General features: G+C 46.3%; 1 protein-coding gene across 2 annotated transcripts; it reads left to right on the forward strand.

Annotated features, from left to right (window-relative positions):
* The first annotated feature begins 1,011 nt into the window (after window positions 1-1,011).
* Window positions 1,012-10,319, forward strand: LOC144615901 (ral guanine nucleotide dissociation stimulator-like). Of its 2 annotated transcripts, none has more exons than XM_078444319.2 (13): window positions 1,012-1,239; window positions 1,704-1,811; window positions 3,286-3,473; window positions 4,808-5,001; window positions 5,150-5,496; window positions 6,286-6,501; window positions 6,883-6,986; window positions 7,489-7,558; window positions 8,183-8,251; window positions 8,687-8,761; window positions 9,344-9,376; window positions 9,730-9,851; window positions 10,056-10,319. In XM_078444319.2, exons 1-13 carry the CDS (start codon window positions 1,054-1,056, stop codon window positions 10,090-10,092), a joined length of 1,749 nt encoding a protein of 582 aa, XP_078300445.1. In that variant the 5' UTR covers window positions 1,012-1,053; the 3' UTR covers window positions 10,093-10,319. The 2 variants fall into 2 exon arrangements, with proteins under 2 accessions (XP_078300445.1, XP_078300446.1); XM_078444320.1 differs by having other exon boundaries at window positions 1,159-1,249.
* Window positions 10,320-11,613: the final 1,294 nt, after the last annotated feature.

An 11,613-nucleotide genomic window follows, 5' to 3' on the forward strand; every position in this document is an offset into this window, starting at 1 on the left:
TACATGAGAGGAAGTAACTAGGAAGTGAAAGACTATTTGAAATTGAAACTTAGACATGACTTTCCATCACATTGGCTGTATCCTATTGGTCAGAAACCAGTCGCTAGCCACTTAGGAGTTACAAAACAATATACCACAAGTCAGCATGGGGAGCCATTGTGAAGGCTGCCCCCTCATAGATTGAAATGAGACAACTGAGTCTCATTCTAAATACAACAGGAAACAACTGGTTTTACTACCATTCTACCCCATCATGGGACCCGTATTAAAATAAGGCCAAGAGGAAGAGTGACTGTTCCATTACTACACTGATGTCTCTTTTGAATAGTACTCCATGCCACATCCCGCCCCTTTTTTTAATTCTTCCATACTTGATTTTGGGCCTCAGATACACTGGATAACAGCCCACACATATTAAATTTTTTTTAAAGTTTATTTATTTTTGAGACAGAGAGAGACAGAGCATGAACGGGGGAGGGTCAGAGAGAGAGGGAGACACAGAATCGGAAGCAGGCTCCAGGCTCTGAGCCATCAGCCCAGAGCCCGACGCGGGGCTCGAACCCACAGACCGCGAGACTGTGACCTGAGCCGAAGTCGGACGCTTAACTGACTGAGCCACCCAGGTGCCCCAGCCCACACATATTATAAATATTATCCATTTACACCCGATGAGGCTCCTAGGAAGTATATTCTAGCCTGATCCCAACATGCACATTAGGAAACTATGGAATACTTGAGAGACACATTGAGTTAGGACATATAACTGGTAAAACAAAGAAAAAAAGCTGAATTCAGTTCTGTATCCTCAAAATTAGAACCCTACTTGCATTTCCAGGGAGTTGTGGCTATGGCATTTTTGACTCCTTGTTTACAGTTAAGGAGATGACACTGGAGGAGAAAGATAAGCAGTCAACTATCAATAAGGGGTTCTAGATAGGTCTCATTTAAAGAAGGGCCCCAGGTACTGGAATCTTGAAAAAGTGACTTCACTTCCTTGGTGATAGGCTTCAACAGAACTTAGAACTCTGGTAACCAGGTGCCCACATTCTAGAGATGGCCTGCTTTCCAGCTCACTTGCCCAGAGTCACTCTAGAGAACAAAATGTTCTGTTGCTGTATCCCCATTTTCAGGATATGTGGGCTTAAGAAAGCCCAGAGTGAGAAACCTTTATGTCACTGTAGACATCAGCTCAGCCCTCATCTCCGAAGCTGTTGGTCATTTGGCAGGAGGCGCTCACAGGTAACACAAGGTAGCTCAGGGCAGCCCACTGGAGAGCACGCCACAACTCTGATCCTGCCCAGAGCAGGCCTACACCTCTTGCCCCTCATTGTGTGTGTGTGTGTGTGTGTGTGTGTGTGAGAGAGAGAGAGAGAGAGATCAGGGGAGGGGACAGAGGACGAGGGCTATGCCCTTCATGAGCAGAAGCAAGATGTCAGGTGTTGAAAGCCTAGCACATCTCTCATGTTCATACCCCAGGTCTTGGCAGGCAGAAGATAATTGCTGGGGACCAAGTTCAACTACCTATATGTTAATTACGAGCCCTAGAGTTTCTTCTGGTTTCCTCCTTGCTGGATGTCTTTACAGCTTCCCCTCTTAGCCTGTACTGTAGAGAACACAATTTCTAATGGGGATGTCCCCTTGTGGCAATGTCCAGGGAGGACCCTGAGGTCTCTTGGCCCGACTACGGGGCACTGTACTTGCAGAGCTTCACCCAAGATATCTTTGAGGAGCTGGTCCATGGCTTCAACTACTGCAGCGCCCTAGATAAGTGTCAGGTGCAGAAGGATACCAAGAATCAGCGCTGCTCTGAGGTAAGAATGGGAAGAGGGTTTTTCACACCCTGCACATAAATATGCACAGGCCTGCACATAAATATGGGGCCAAACCTGAGGCCCTCACATTGTATTTCCACATGAGCGTCCCACAGGCCCAACCACAAAATAATCTGAATATCCAAACCTCTGCCACCAGCTATGTGGTAAGGTAGGAGGATACTCTTTACATATGTTGGAATGGTAGAGAATGCATGCATTGTGTATGTATTTTATTTTTTATATTTTGATAGAGAACATATTTAATGTTTTTAATTAATCATTTTTATTTATTTATTTATTTTTTACTTTTCATGAGGCCATGAGTATCTTTGCATTTTACTGCTGTTTTATTATTTTACCTACTTGCCCCAGATATCCTGGGTAGCACTCAGCTCCACTGTCCTTGCAGAACTTCTCCAAGCCCTTACATATCATCACACAAAACAGGGTGATTTAACACAAAATTAAGGGTGGGATGAAGCCATTCTATATGTTTCTGTAATGTCTTGTCTCTCAGAACACATTAAATTATTGTAGGCCCACCAAGTCATGAGCTGTGTTCTTATATGTCTTCATAATATTCCATAAAGGAGGTTGTGTGCCACTGTTTCAGCCTTTCAAGTCTGTTGGAACTTGACAGGATTCAATTCTGTTTTCATGTCAACAGTGATGCAGGGAAAATCTTAAGTGTCCTAAAAGAATGTTTTAGGTTGCTAGATCTGCCATAACATGGAAGCACTAATTGGGTGGAAGGACTTTGATGCCTCCTGGCTGAGATACCTGCCTCTGTCTTTTAAGAGTTTCACCCAGGAAATCTTTGATGAGCTGCTCTAAGGATTAAATTCCATCTTCCTTGACAAGCAGCAGGTGCATCAGTCCAGCAACAACATCAAGTGCTGGTATAGGGTGAGAACAGGTCCAGATTCATGTCCTTTCTCGGGACCCAGAGATGATCAGGGTAAGCCTGGAACCCAGACTACAATTGACTGGCTCCCTGGGGCCTGCTGAAGAAGGTGGTTTCCCCCAGAAACTTTCTCCCTATCAGGAACAGACCAAGCCTCATTAGCTTAGAGGAAATGCAGCCCATGCTTTTGACAATTCTCAGGACTAACCTATATGATCTTGAGCAGCATTCGAAATTCTAACCCTCTGTTTTCTCATATCTACAGTAGGGATGTTTACTGATGACTCACTGGCATAATGCTCTTAATATAGGCTATTAAAAGAAGTGCTATTGTTGCTCAGCTAAGAGAATGCTTGGAAGTTACCAATGGTTTATCATTTCCCCCATAAAACCAATTGCAATTTTAAGCCTAGAACCTTATTCTGTGTGGGCACCCGAGTCCCTTCTCTTTCACAAGTTCCCAAAGGGATGGGGGTCTTTGGTCTGAGAACCAGACCCTGATCTTCCTGGTAGTTCATGGCATTGAAGCTGACTACATGCCCCTCCTTGTCTACCCGGTGTTAAAAGGAATCAACCCTGTCCCTGGATGAGGCCTGTACAATGCTGAAGCTCAAGGAAGGCACAATGGAAAATTTTTTACAGTCCCTGCTACAATCACCTTTCCAGGATAGAAACATCTCAAACATCACAACCATTTTCTGCATATACCAGGTGTTCCCCATGGCCCAATTAGTGCTGGGACAGCAGTTCAAAAGGTGAGTGCTTGCCTCATACACAGCACAGGGGGGAGCCTCCCATTTACTACTTGTGTATCTTGGGAATGTCACTGCACCTCTATGAGCTTCACTTTCCTCTTCTGGAAGTGCGGTGGTAAGAGGATGAACCTCACAGTGTCAACTGTAGTAAACTATGGGAGAAAACATGGCATGGGCTTATCTGGTGCCTGACTCTGTAGAAAGGGCTGCTGGACATGCTGAGTTATCTTTAGGTTTAATAGTTCTCTCTCTCTCCAGTGAAGAAGCTCTCAACCTCAACCCTCGCAGGCCTGTGGCACTTCTGAATTTAGAAAAGGACATGGAAAGCAGAAGTTGTCCTGTTTGCAAAGGACTTCTGAGATTCTATCTAGCTGGGCTTGGTATTTTTCCTTTATATGGCCAGACTAGGGCTTGCTGGGGGACAGGCAGAGGCACCCATGGCCCACACAGTTATCTGAAAAGTACTGGTTGGGTTAATTCAATCAACAATATATGTTAATCACCTAGTAATGCAGGCACTTTTCTAGTCACTAAGATAATTCAGTGAATAAAGTAGACACAATGCCTTGGTGTCAATTCTAGTCAGAGAGTAGGCAATCACTCTACACTCATGTCCTTGGTTCATTATATGTGACATTTTCATGGCGTCCTCTGGGTATGAAAGGATTGTCCCTTATTTGACCATTATGACAGACTACAAGACCAAGTAAACATGAGTGGGTCTTCAGGTTCAGTAGGAGGGCCTCCTGCATCCACAGAGCAGCATAAGAGACTATAGGGGTTGTGGCTGGAGGAGGACTTTCAGAACCATGGAACTCACAGATCTCTTGATTTCCATAGGAGGGCTTATGTTTGGGGGCTTCCTGTGAAGAAGCAAATGAGTCAAAGAGAGCTGTGGGTGGGGCCCCAAAACTTCTGGGAAGCAGAGCACAGTCTGGGTTCAGTTGGTGCCTAAGAGACCCATCCCTTCTACTGTTCTATCTGGCTCTGCCTGCTTCTCTCCATATCTACCTCTGCTTACCACAGCAACTAGGGCCAAGAACAGAAGGTGTAGTGAGAAGACTGCTCATAAATCGGCCTCAAACGTAAGCCCTATTACTGGTCTTTACTGAGGATGGCATTGACTATGCCCAAGGCCGTGGTGAGAAGAGTATCAGTGAAAAAACCAGACTCACACAGGTTTTCTGGATGACTAGGCCTTCCACTGCAAAGGCGGGGTTGGAAGTGGGCTGGGCCATCCTCTGGGATCCATAGAGAAATAATGATGCTGTGGGAGTACAGTGTGGAATAAAAGGCCAGGCCTCTGATGCTTCTCCACACATGACTCTACCCAGCACCCTCTCTCCCATCTTGAGTACATGGCCTGACCAGAAATTTCAGGATACCTGGCAGTCTCTGAATTTTACCAGTTTCAAAGTAAAGACAGCCTATGTGGATATGAAGCTGCATGACTGGGACCTGAAGAACCACACCGCCCTTATCCTGGTGCATCAGGAAACTCTGGAGCCCACTGAGGCAGAGTCAGATGGTAAAGGGGATTAAAATCTGGGAAGACTAACTGGGGTGGGGTTCATGGGCTGAATATTGTTTTGAAAGCAATGGTACCTGTCCTGTTTTTGGGAAGGCACCTGGAAAGTCAGTTATGTGGATGAACCTTTCTCTTTATCCTGATCCAGTGCCAGCCCCAGGGCTCTTTCCAGTTGCAGAGCCAGAAAAGGGGTCTACTATGGAACTAGAGACAGCGCCAGTTATGTTTCAACCATCACCTCAAGCGTCAGAGCCAGCATCACCTCCATCATCTTCTTCAGCATATGTGCCAGGTCCACAGCTACAATCAGCTCAATCATCAGCTTTACTTAGAATTTTAACTCCAGCTCTAAAAATAGAGACAGAGCCAACTCCAGCGCCAGAGCCTTCCTGCCACGGGCATGTGACCCCAAAGAACCAGCTGAATGAGGAGAAACCCAGCCTCATGGACTTCCCTCCCAAGCTGGTGGCAGAGCAGCTAACGTACATAGATGCGGTAAGAAGCTGGGCTCTCAGGGCAGGACAGGGCAGGGCACTTTCTACATTTTTGCCGTCAGCTAACCCAGACCTGCCTTTCCCTGATGTGGACTACTATAGTCCGGGTCCAAATTTCAGCTCGACCACTTATCAACCATGTTACCCTGCCAAGGTCCTTAAATCAAGCTTTCACTGTCCAGCTGCAAACTGTAGAGATAGGCACTGATAAGAATTGATGCAGAGTTACTGTGTAGATTAAGTGAGCTAGAACAGCTAGAAAAATGGGTAGGCCCTGGTCCTTCAGGTGGAGGAAGACAGCTCACTGGGTGCAGTCAAGTCCATGGGTCACCCACCCATCTTCCTTAGAGTCTTAACACCCTGTGCACTTATTAGGCATCTGACATGTACATAACTTCAAGGGGAAACAGAGAAACCTATGGTTGTAACTGTCATGGGGGAATGTGCATCGAAAGGAGAGTAGGACCAAAGGGAAAAACAGGTCGAGTGGAAAATGCCCCCTTGTGAGGAGTCACATTGAACTGTCATCTAGAGGCTGGGGTTAGCAAGGATGACCAGGGTACAAATTCTCTCCTTCCTTCCCTGCCAGTATTCACTCCTAGGTCTTCCTGTACTTGACTCCCTCAGTGAAAATAGAATGGAATGAAATCCAGGGATTCCAATCAGGCTCAGGCCACATTCTCAGCTTCAGGAACTAAAGCTCTGACCTGGTAACCTCCTACCTAGGACATTAATCCTGAATGTGAAATGGCTGGCTGAACACCCCTACCCTCCCCACCCCATTCTCTAGGAGCTGTTCAAGAAGGTGCTGCCTCATCAGTGCCTGGGCTCCATCTGGTCCAAGCGGAATAAGCCTGGTAATGAGCACCTGGCACCCACAGTCTGTGCTACCGTCACCCAATTTAACAGTGTGGTCAACTGTGTCATCACCACCTGCCTTGGAAACCCAAGAATGATAGCCCAGGACAGGGCCATGGTGGTGGAGCACTGGATAAAGGTGGCCAAGGTATTTTATGGGAGGCCAAGATGAGTCACTCTTCTGAGCCTTGGAAACTGATATTTCCTTTATCAATTCTCAGGGTCGGAGTCCCTAGTCTAAGCCCTAGGGTCTGCACAGTCCCTAGGCTCTTCCCTCCAGGGACATGCTGACCTTTACTTGCATGTCCCAATGGTGGAACGCTCAGTTCCTACCTGGCTCCTTCCTTGGAATGAGCTAAAATCTTCCCTCTCCCCAGCAGTGTTACTCTTTGGGTCTTATATGTGCCCTTCTGCAGGCACCTGGATATCTGTCATCTTGGAGGGAAAATTTAAACTGAGGGAGACTGATACTTTAGAGCAAATAGGACTCCTGCTACCCACATGACCACTCATTCTCTTCCCTCCCCAGGCCTGTCAAATCATGCGGAACTACTCTTCACTGCATGCCATCCTCTCTGCTCTGCAGAGTGCCTCAATTTACCGTCTGAAGAAGACATGGGAGAAAGTTTCCAGGTGAGTATGCCTCTCTCCATAGAAGGATCAGGGTGGATGAAGGATTTCCCATATGCACATCTTTTCCCCCTCAGTAACTGGGACCCTCCTGGGAGGCAGCAAACCCTGGCAATAGAACCTGGGCTGGTGTACAGGTCTATAACCCACCCTGGAGAATAGTCCACCCTGACTCCAGCTACAGAAATATTTTTTCTTAAATATCACGCACTGAGTTGACCCAAATTAAATATTATCAAGTGCTTACTTTACAGCAACAAAACTCTCTGCCCAATTGAAACCACAACTGACTGAAACAGAGTTGCTCAATTAATATGGAAATGGTGGCACTGGATGACTCACATGAGAGCTCCCTCCATGTCCTACAAACACCTTAGTTCTCAGAGGAATCCAGAGAAAACCCTAATACTGGCAGTTTGACTTTTTGGAGTACTCAAATAAGAGGAACTTACATTCAAGCCACATTATTCCTATAATTTTTTCTGCCATTTTTTCCTCTATTCAGGAAGAGCTTTCAAAAATTTAAAAAGCTGTGCACTGAAGATAACCCACAGAGAAGGGAACTGTTCCTGAAGGTATCATGGGAGGAGGAGGTTTGGGAAGAGAGAGGGTGGGGCCTGAGGGAACAGGGTCCTGAGTGGATGAAGAAAGACTGCTGTGTAGGGGAATGACCTGAAGCATTCCTTGGGGAGGTGAAGCCTTTGGTATGAATATGGTTACAGTTTGGGGTGAAGATTCCATTGGGGGTGGAGCAAGAAGGTGCTGTTCAACCAGATGCTATAGACACCCTGTCTCTCCATATTAACAGCTAGTCCAGATGGGGACCTGTATACAGCTTGAGAGCCCAGAGGACAGCCCTCTGCTCAGTAGTGGGGTTGGGATGGGTGGAGGGAAACAATAATGATAGTAATAGGACACTGAGTCCTCAGAAAACCATGTGATGTAGGTGGTGTTCTCACTTTTCTCAATGAGAAAAGAAGCTCAGGAAGGCCAGGCTGCAAGTTCAAGGTCACACATGGAGTGAATGTTGGAGCTGAGATTGTGCTAGAATCACTCACAGCATGCTTAAGGATAATGTAGCATTGGTACCAGCTGACTTGGGTCAGATGTCCAGGGTCTCAAGTCAAAGATGGTGGGGGGGGGGGGGGGAGTGGAATGAGGATATTATGGTCTCAATGAACTTGTCCTTGACCCTGCAGGAGCGGCCATCTAAATGGGCCACCCTGATGATGAGCCTCCAGAGAGCCCAGAAAAGGCTGCAGAAGAAGGTGAGTGTTCCTGGGGAATAGAGCCTCCAGAGTGAGAGGAGAAGGGCTCCTCTCTGACAGCTGGAGGCCTCCAGATCAAGACAGGTGGACCTTTCTACTCCAGCTCCTCCTCTTGTTGCCACAGCTTCCAAAACTCTTATTTTAAAGTGACTGGGAGGAGGGTCTATCCAGCTGGATGCAGAATGGATTTGTGGGTGGAGAGGGGCCTAGGACTACATACAATTTGATTTTCTAAAAGCAGGCCCTGGTGGTGATTAGAAGTCTGATGTCCTTGGAGGGTGAGGGTAAGGGGGAATTGAGAGGCGGCTGCTAGGGATCCTAGGCTGCTCCATGTGAGAACCTGGGGTGGACCAGGAGGCTGAAGCATTTTCAAGGGAGGGTCCCTGTGTGCACCTGAGAGCAGGGACTCATCCCACCCCTACTCTAATGACACAGGGTGTTGTCCCCTTCCTTGGCACTTTCCTCACTGACATGGTGATGCTGGACACTGCAATGGAGGACTATCTGAAGGTGAGTGAACCTCTAGATTGTGTAGGAGGGCCCAGAATCCTGAGGTTTGGGAGTGGAGAACCCCTGTAATGAGTCCTGAGACCTCAGTACTTGGCAAACCTCCCCTCATGAGAGCTTCACAGCTACCCCTGTGAGCTAGAGTTCCTCATCTCAGTGATGAGTGAAGGGAGTTTGCACTTATGACACTGGTCCTGGTGCCCAAGACTGTCTGAATGCAAAGCTGCATGAAGTTTGTCTGAGTTGACCTCAGCCTCTCCCTCTCAGGCTGCTTATGGGGGGAGAGCAAAGTCAGGCACCTCCACATCGGCAAGCACTTACATAGCCTAACAGCCCCCTCCCCCCAGAGGTTTCAGCCTCCCCTTCTGTCATCAGAGAGGGTTGTGCTATAAGGTGCTTGACTGTCCACCCCATGTCCTCCTTTCTCTGGACCCCAGAGCCTGGCTTATATCCCAGTCCTGTTATCTGTGTATGGACAGTCTTCTAGTGTGTCCTGGCACGAGAACAGCATGAGAAAGGATGTGTATAAGGAACAAGCAATAACAAGGGGCTCTTTCTGATGGACTTTGGCTATTTGCTTTCTAGGGCGATGAGATCAACCATAAGAAAAAAACTAAGGTGAGCATTTGTGGCACTTCCTATTAGGGAAGTGTAGGGGAGTGGATACCAGAGATGCCCCTGGGAAGAATATTTCTTGGCTGCATCCCCTCCATCACACATTTACTGGAATAGTTTGATAATGAAAAAGTGTAAGACCCATCCATCTGGTAAGTGAAGTCAGGGGAGTGGCATCAGGGATAACTTCCTGCAGGAGGAGGGGCTATTTATACTCACCTCTGCGAACAGGTTGAGACTGGATGAATTTTCAGGGAAGGAAGGCTGCCACATGTGCAAAGACCTAGGACTGGTCCCCTATCCCACTGCTCAACCCACCCAGGCTCTGTGTGCATCCTGTTCTTCTCTTGGCCTAGGAATACAAAGTAATGAAAGAGATCATGCTCCTCCAGGTGGCTGCAGATAACTACACTCTAGAACCGAAGGAGCAGTTTAGAGCCTGGTTCCAGGCTGTGGAGCGACTCAGTGAGGATGAGAGGTGAGGCCCATCAGGAGCTGGGCAAAGGCGTGGACTCTTTCTGGTGGCCACTCTAGGGATCCTGCATCCATGGCTCCCTGGGCAGCCTCAAGCCTTGTTTCCTGGTGATCACTGGAACACCAGATTCCAGCTACTGGGAAAACACTGGGAGAGACACCTGAATTGTAGCTCCTGGTCGACTCACAGGTGTCATTCTCTCTTTAGCTACATCCTGTCCTGCCAGCTGGAGCCCCAATCCTAACTGACCAGTGGAACTAAGAAGAATTGGCCACAATCAAGCTCAGGACTGAGTGAATGTCCAGTGATAGTGCAACCTTTCCTCAGCAGCTTGGACACTTGCTGTGATGAATCCCATCTCCTTGACACTTTTTCCTCCCATCTATTTACCTACTTGGAGTGGCAATATTTATCTTAAATAGTAAAAGCTAGATTTGAATATTATTATATTAAAGCCTTCTTTCTTTTATAGCCCAGGAGTTTGGTTTGGTTCTATTACTTCCTACAGCAACTTAAATGGTGTACAGACTCTCATATTCTTTCTTGAACTAAGAAATCTTACAGAGTCATCAGCTATTGTATGTGGGAGGAAGGAGAAGAGCCAGCCCTCCTCCCAAATTCCTCTTAGAGAACAGGTTAATTTCAGTATAATGAATTTGGGTAAAAAAGAAGAGACAGCCCCTCAGAATTACTGAGATTTAGAGGTTGAAGTTACTTTCACAGGAATGGCAGCAACCATTGAAATTAGATGTCCTTAAGTGTAACAATTTCCAGGATTACTACCTGCCCCAGGACAGTGGCTGCTTTCTACACTTTAAAGGAAAAGGTTTGTTTCCTGCTTCTTTTATTGAGGTGTTGTTTTTTCTTTTGGAGTTTTTTTTTTTTTACCAAATATTTGAAACTTTAAGTTTTCTAGTTCAAACTCTGGAATTGCATTAGCCAAAAACATGTAAAGAGGTCAAACCCTACATGTGGAAAGGATAAGGACAGGAGAAGGTAATTTGCAAATTGACTAAGGGCAGGCAGGACTTTCCATTTTCATTCTTCCTCCAGGAGCTCCATGTTAACACTTTACCTAGATTTAAATCCTCCAGGGATCCCTTTCAATGACCTCTGAATCCCCTCCTCTGCTTGTTTTGTATTTGGGGGAAAGATGTGTGATGTACTTTTATGGCCACAGCTGCTGAACATGGTCCCATAAACATCTATGCTAAGAGCTAGGATGTCTAGCATTCCTGCATTTCCTTATGCAGCTTTTTTTTTTTACATTAGTTAACATACAGTGTAGTCTTGGTTTCAGGAGTAAAACCCAGTGAATCATCTCTTACATTTGATACCCAGTGCTCATCCTGAAAAGTGCCTGCCTTAATGCCCATCACTGATTTAACTCACCTTCAAACCTACTGTCACCCTTAACCCTCAGTTTGTTCTTTGTATTTAAGAGTCTCTTATGGTTTGCCTACCTCTCTGTTTTTATCTTATTTTTCCTTCCCTTCCCCTATGTTCATCTGTTAAGTTTCTCAAATTCCACATATGAGTGAAATCATATAATATCTGTCTTTCTCTGACTGACTTATTTTGCTTAACATAATACCCTCCATTTCCATCTATATTGTTGCAAATGACAATACTTCATTCTTTTTTATTGCCAAGTAGAATTCTATTGTGTGTGTCTGTATGTGTGTGTGTCCCACATCTTTTTGTTTTAATGTTTATTTTTGAGAGACAGAGTGTGAGTGGGGGAAGGGCAGAGAGAGAGGGAGAC

The sequence above is a fragment of the Panthera onca genome, chromosome A3, assembly GCF_046562875.1.
Source record: "Panthera onca isolate mPanOnc1 chromosome A3, mPanOnc1 haplotype 2, whole genome shotgun sequence".
NCBI lineage: Eukaryota > Metazoa > Chordata > Mammalia > Carnivora > Felidae > Panthera > Panthera onca.

Coding starts and splice junctions, on each gene's coding strand:
- LOC144615901 (XM_078444319.2), top strand. CDS start 1,054: ATGGCCTGCTTTCCAGCTCACTTGCCCAGAGTCACTCTAGAGAACAAA. Junction 5,497..6,285: donor AGCTAACGTACATAGATGCG/GTAAGAAGCTGG, acceptor CCCATTCTCTAG/GAGCTGTTCAAGAAGGTGCT. Junction 6,502..6,882: donor ACTGGATAAAGGTGGCCAAG/GTATTTTATGGG, acceptor TTCCCTCCCCAG/GCCTGTCAAATCATGCGGAA.